The sequence below is a fragment of the Empidonax traillii genome, unplaced genomic scaffold (genome assembly GCF_003031625.1).
Source record: "Empidonax traillii isolate 1590-97213 ecotype Southwest subspecies unplaced genomic scaffold, ASM303162v1 scaffold1155:size169172, whole genome shotgun sequence".
Lineage (NCBI taxonomy): Eukaryota > Metazoa > Chordata > Aves > Passeriformes > Tyrannidae > Empidonax > Empidonax traillii.
The window spans coordinates 162,589-169,172 of NW_020956348.1; the positions used below are offsets into that span (position 1 = coordinate 162,589).

At 53.5% G+C, this 6,584-nt stretch overlaps 1 protein-coding gene across 1 annotated transcript in view; it reads right to left on the minus strand.

The window, feature by feature from the left end:
• Positions 1 to 6,483, minus strand: part of HS3ST6 (heparan sulfate-glucosamine 3-sulfotransferase 6) — a 26,972-nt gene extending 20,489 nt beyond the window's left edge. Inside the window, exon 1 of the mRNA XM_027905424.1 lies at positions 6,116 to 6,483. Coding sequence (XP_027761225.1) covers positions 6,116 to 6,483 — 368 coding nt within the window. The remainder of the gene's footprint in view (positions 1 to 6,115) is intronic.
• Between the last annotated feature and the right edge of the window lie 101 nt (positions 6,484 to 6,584).

Here is a 6,584-nt window from a genome sequence, read left to right on the forward strand (position 1 = left end):
GGACCATCCCTCCCTTCTCTGCTGGCTCCCTGAGCAGCAGGATTTCCACAGCCCTTTGAAAAGCCATTCAGAGCTAAGTCTTGGTATTAAAGCTGGCCTTTCCTTAGGCAGGTTTTCAATCTCTGCCCGAGCCTGTTGCAGCAAAAAGTTTTTTAAAAGGTCAGGAAGAAGCTTTTAAGCAGATTTGCCAATTAACTGCCTTGGCCCCCTCCCCTCCTCGACAGGAGCTGCCGCCTCCGTCCCCGGGGACAGTAATTACTGTTTTATAAATAAGCTTTGAACTCTGGTAAGTAATAGTCTCTCCCTGCATAAAAGCACCCTCTAAATCCACTGGCCTTTTCCACCTTCTGTCACCACATCTAAAAATAATCTGGGGAGGAAAAAAACCACCATAATACTTTTAAGAAACTCCCAAATCTCCCTTTACTCTGCAATGATGATTTCTCCAACCCCTCAATAACTAACCAACAGAAACTCTGCAGCTTTCCTGGCTGTTTGTGAACTTCTTGTGATAACGAACACATTTTCAGAAGTTCTCTGGAGTTACATATCGGTGATTTAAAAACAAAAGGCCACGTTTCAATATTTCAAATTTCTAACGCCTGAGGCTACAAGAGAGAAACCAGGAGAGCACAAGAGAAAAGGACATGAATGAAGAAGCCTTTTCCAGAGGTATTAGTTTATATGATACTGATTTTTTTAACCAGCTCCATGATTTCTAGCCATGCAGCTTTATATATATATATATATTTAAGCAGTTTGGGACAGCAACGCTGACAGACCCGAAACACTTTAGGAACTCGGGTTCCTCCTGCACAACCCCTGCCCAGCCTGCCTTTATTTAACAGAGGCAGAGACAGGGGAAGCATTCCTCAGCCAGGGAAAGCATTCCTCAGTCGGGAAGGCCACGGCTCATTCCACTCTGCAAGTCACAGCTTTTATCCCCAAAATCGCAGCCAACACTAACACGCTGCTTTAATCACTTGAGCCTGACACTATCTGTGCAGCAGCACATGGAACAACCCCACTTCACTCTGCCTGGAGGCTGAGCCAGCCTCAAATTCAGGCTCACAGACCTGCTTGTATCAGCAAGAAGCACCTCATGGGACTGGGAGCAAAACTTGGGAGCGGCCACGTGGAAACAAGGGCATAGTGTGGGTGTGAAAGTGGGGGGCAGGAGGGCTGAGCCAGGCTCCAAACCCTCACCCACTCCCTACTCCCCTCAACCAGGACAGGCCCAGCCCCTCTCCCCCTGCCCACAGTAATTTCTGTCAAGGAGCCCTCTAAATGGTTTCAAATGTTAATTCCTCATCCATCGTGGCAGTAAAAGCTATTTTTAATCCCACGTGAAGGCAGTTTGCAGAAACCCAAACTTTGCACGTATTATGGATTGCTTCCCAAGTCCAGGCAGAGCTGGATGTGTGTTGGGGAGCAGAAAACAGGGGCACATCATCAGGGACACCCATCTGGCTGGCATGGATGTAGCCAGCACTTTAGCCCTGTCCTAAGTGTAGAGCTGGGACTAAAACACTGCACAAAACACGCCTTAAATAAAAGCTTTAAAGTATCTGGTTCTCAGTTAAAATTAGCTTTTTCTCAGGTTTCCTGCATGTTCTCTTTGTATTTTCGGTTTTATTTTCCAAACACGGGGGTGAGAATAAGGGAAGCTGAGACGGAAAGGTCTCACTTGTGAATGGAAGTTAAGAAAAGAGAAGAGATTGCAAAGTAACGAAGCCAAGAAGCTGCAGGGCTGAGTGTCTGCAAAGGCACCGGGAAAACAAGGGCCACTCTCAGCGCTGAAACCGAGTCCATCAGGAGAGCAGATTAGCCGGTGTCAATGAATAAAGATAACGTCCCGGAGCAGGTCTCAGTGCATCGCCATCTGACTCCTGCAGGATTCCTTTGTCCCTTCCCACCTATGTGTTTCTTAAACGCGCCTGTGAAAAGCTCTCCCTGCAAGGCGATCCCAGCCCGGTGCCAAAACTCCAGAGGGGTTGATTTCATTCAGCAGCTCGCCCTATAGAGTGTCTCGATCTGTCTGTACAATCACAACACGCACAAAAAACCCCCTCAAGGCATCTACTTAGCTCCACTTTTCAGCTGCCAATAACACTCCCAGCAAAAGTCAAAAGAGCAGCGCCGGAGCCGCGTCCTTTCCCCGCCGCTCAAAGGCTTCGGGGTTGCGAGGTTCCGAGATAACAAAGTCCGGCTCAAGAAATCCTGGATGCCTTTCAAGAGCGTTATTAGCTCCTATGAATGGGCCTGAAGAAAGGGAAGGAGGGGGGGAAAACCCCACATCCCGTGGAGCAGCTCTCTGCTCCCCGTCCATCTCCCCCGGGCACGGGGATGTGTGTCGGGGCTGGGACGTCCCGGAGCTGTTCCCTGCCCAGGAGCGCAGATGGATGAGGAACCCCATGAAAGGCTCCTTGCCCCTCTTGCAAACCTGCGTGTGCTGCCTTGGATCAAAAGGGAAAATGATAACCAAAAGCTAAATTTGGTCTCTGGGAGGTCTGGAGCTCTGGGTTGGCCTTGCAGGGCCAGAGGATGCGCAGCGAGGATTCCAGCTCTTTGCGTCCCACCACACCCGGCTGAGGAGCTCCAGCCTGGCCACTCACTGGCCATCCCATAGTACTTTATAATACTTCTGGCCCAAACTGTGAGAAAGCACGGAATTCTTCACAATTCCTCTGAAATCCAGTGTGTGCCATCATCCAGGGCACAGCTCACAGAGCGCAATCCCAATGGACACGCAGGGCGCTGGGATTTGGGCCCAGCCCCATTCCTGTTGGACTCTTTCTTTGGCTATTGGAAAAAAGCAGGAAGACAAGATGGAAAAGAGGGACTGGGATAATAGATCATGTGAGGAGACACAAGGCAGAGGAAAAGCGTCACATCGAGCCGATGTTGCCGCAAAGTTTTGGCAGATGGAGATGAGGAAGCTTCTTTGGAGAAGCTGAGCGCTCTCCGCACGAATTCCTTTCAACTTGAATTCCCTCAATCTCCCTTTCACGCAAACCAGCCTCTGCAAATCCCCTGTCCCAGCACTGCCATGTGCCCCAAAGCTGCTGTTCCCCCCGTTTGTCCTGCCCTTTCCCTCACAGCCCCAAAATCCCCGAGGCTGTGCCGAATCCCAGAGCGAGGCTGATGGAGCAGCCGAAACCTCTGCGTGGGAAACAAACCAGCTCTGGCAACCAGAAAGGGAACAATCCATGCAAAGATTCCGCTACGCCCCCCCAAATGTCACCAGGGCAGCAGAGCAGCGTGTGCTGGAGAGCCCCTGGGAGCCCCAGCCCCTGCACAGGGATTGGACGAGGTGTGAACCCCCCAAGCGCCCCAAACACCACCCGTGAACCCAAATCTGCTCGGGGTGGGGGGCAGGTGCTGTCCCACACACACCGAGGGGGTTCCACCCCTTAAATCCCTTCACCCCGCAGCCACTCAGCCCACAAGCACGGTTTTCCCTCAATTCCCACAGGCCAGGGCAGGATCTGGCCCTGCTCCCTCACGCCCAGCAGCTCCTCAGAGCTTTGCAGTGAATTTCTAAATATCGCTGCAAACCTCTGGGATTCCGTTCCGTCCTTCCCATTTCCCTGCACCCACATTCCCACAGAGACAGACAGACAGTGCCAGGCTCCCAGACAGGACCCTCGCACACCCCGAACCGGGACAGACAAACCAGCATCGCCCCTCCTTTTTATTCAGGTTTCCTTCAAGCAGCACTGAGTGCCAAAAAAATTAAAGCAGTGTTTTTCCTGAGGATAAAACATCCCATAATGCTTGGATTAGCCATTAGGTAATTTATGCTGCAGCCTAGAAAAGGTGTTTAATCTTCTTAGAATTAGTTCAACCTGTAGTAACTCAGGGGATTCTGAATGAGATGCTTTCGCAGAACATTTTCTTTTCACCATTACTCCAAAAAAAAAGGGACTTTGGGCTATTTCAAACTTAAATCAAATAAAACAATCACTAAGAGTAAATTATTTCAGTCAGTGTAAACTACTCATCACCCACAAGCAGATACTCCTGACACAGCAGTGAAATCGCTACAGGACTGAGCTACCAAGAAAGAGCAAAATAATTCTGGAGCAATATTTCCAAGGGATTTTTTTTTTTTTCCACTTTTACTCAAGACAAGCAGCGACCTACAGGTGCCTTCGGGCCAAATATCTTGGCGCGAGAAGCAGTTGGGGTAATTTTGGTTTCCTAGCAAGTTCAAATATCTTAAAAATGTTTGCACCACTTTGGAGATACTCGTTGGAAAAACCTGAATTTCTGTCCAGCTTCTCTTTTGCTCCACTCCAGCACATCCCAGCTTTAAACATTTAGCTGTCTGGCTTTCCCAGGGAAAGAAATCCCTCAGTATAGGCCAGGTCTTGGGAGAAGACAAAACAAGAGGCAAAGAGGAGAGGGAAGCGAAGGGAAATAGTTGCGAGTGTGATTGAAAACACACTTACTCTACGCAGAGCTGAAGCAAAACATCTACTGATTTTTCCCTCCCTCCAAAGGATGCAGCTTCTCCCCGGCCCAGCGGCCGCTTCCCCCCGCTCCGAAAACCTTCCCCGCTCCGTTTCTCCAAATTTCCCACAACCATATGCAGAACCATCCCAAGGCATCTCGCTGGTACCAGGCCAGGCTCCCTGCAAAGCGCTCACAGCACTGAAAACTCACGACAGAGCCATCCGAGCTGAGATTTATTTCTCCTGCTCTCTGCGGTCCATCCCGCGGACGCCTCGCTGGGCTACGGCGAGAGAGATGAGAGCGTTCGATCTTCCCCGCTTTAATGATGCGCTCGCAGTCATTAAACTCCCATTCTGCCGAGTGAGATCTATCCTGCAATCCTCACCCCGAAAGATTAGTTATCATCATTATTGTTCCTAGAGCAGCACCGACACAAACGGCGCTGAGGGGCGAGCTAATAAATCACGGGGATATTAACGCAGCCGTAAAAATCAGCGCCGCTACTCGCTGGGTTTGAAGGTGTGTTAAGTCCCAACTTTACAGCCCAGATGTGGGGCTCACAGAGCTGAAACTCTGCGGGTAAAATTACCACTAAAATTATCCTTTCCATTAAACACGCTGGTTCTTCACAGGTTAGTATTTTGGTGGGGATGGGGGAGCTGCAGCCGCCCCTGAAACGTTGAGGGCACATCCGAAACGCGCTATTCCCGCGGGGCTCGGGGAGCAGGGGAAGGACAGGGAGAGCTACTCCCTTTTATTATTTTCAGATGTTTCCCCGAGAACACCGCAGCGCTTTTTTATACATCGACACATTTGGAGTCTCTTCAAAATAACGGACCAGATTCCACCACCGGCTTCAAGGGACTTATCGCTCCGACTCCGCTTGGCCCGGCCGCTCCGGAGTTGGCCGGGAGACGGCACTTTAATAGACACCACATGCACAGTAGCTGCTCTTCCGAAGGCTTTATCGCCTGAAGAGTTCGATTCCACCGAAACCCTCCAAAAACAAACTCCCTTGGATGGCTCCGGCTCTGCCCTTTGCCACAAACCCACCAACACCGATTTACGCCTCTCCCCGTCCCGAGCACAGCCAGCATCGAGCCCGAGATCTTCGCTCCCTTTATTTTTATAAACCAAGAGAAATCAATAATTCCTAAAGAAACTCGGTGGGGGAAAACAGTGGCTGAGGGTGAAGTGGTAAAGGTTCAAATCGCAAGGGCTGGAGAGTTAAGAGAGCAAATTTTTGCTGCTGGGTGGGATGCGGGACGGGGGGCGTGGGGACAGGGAGGACAAGGGGGATGTGGGGACAGGGGGGACACGGAGGGATAAGGGGACAGAAGGGACACGGGATCTGTTCTCACACTCGCACCGCTCCCGACTTCAGCCGCAGCGCTGCAAAACCAGCCCCCAGCCCCTTCCCCAAGCCAGGCGAGGGTCGGAGCTGCAGCCCCCCTTCTCGTCCCACCCGGGACCCACCTCCCCCTTCCTGCTTCCCCTCTCTCAGCCCTTTCGGACCCCCTTTCTCTCCCGGGACCCTCCGCGCTCGGACCAGCCTGTTGCAGAGCCGCCCCATCCCAGCAGCGCGGGCGGCAATTAACACCGTTCGGCCCTTAATCACCCGCTGCCGCGATCCCCCTCCCCGCGCCGCTCCCCTTACCTGTACCAGCGCAGCCCCTTCTCGTAGCACCTGTCGAAGAAATGGGGCTCCGCGCCCACCGCCCGCACCCCGGGGTGCGCCCGCAGGAACTCGAGCAGCGCCCGCGTCCCGCCCTTCTTCACGCCCACGATGATGGCCTGGGGGAACCGGCGGCTGCCGCCCCCCGCGCCCCCCGAGCCCCCCGCGCCCCCCGCCGCCCCCGGCCCCGCGGGCAGCGCGCCGGGCACGGGCAGCAGCAGCGCGGGAGGCAGCGGCTCGCAGGGCCCGGGCAGGCAGGAGAAGAAGTAGGTGAAGAAGAGGATCATGGTGAGGAGCAGCGAGGCGCGGCGGCCCCCGGCGGGTCCCAGCAGCCGCCCGCTACATCCCATCGGGGGCCGCGCATCCCGCACCGCCGCCGCGCCCCCCGCGCCCCCCTCCGCGCTCCCCCGCGCACCCGGCCCGGCCCCGGGCCCCCCGGACCAACCTCTCC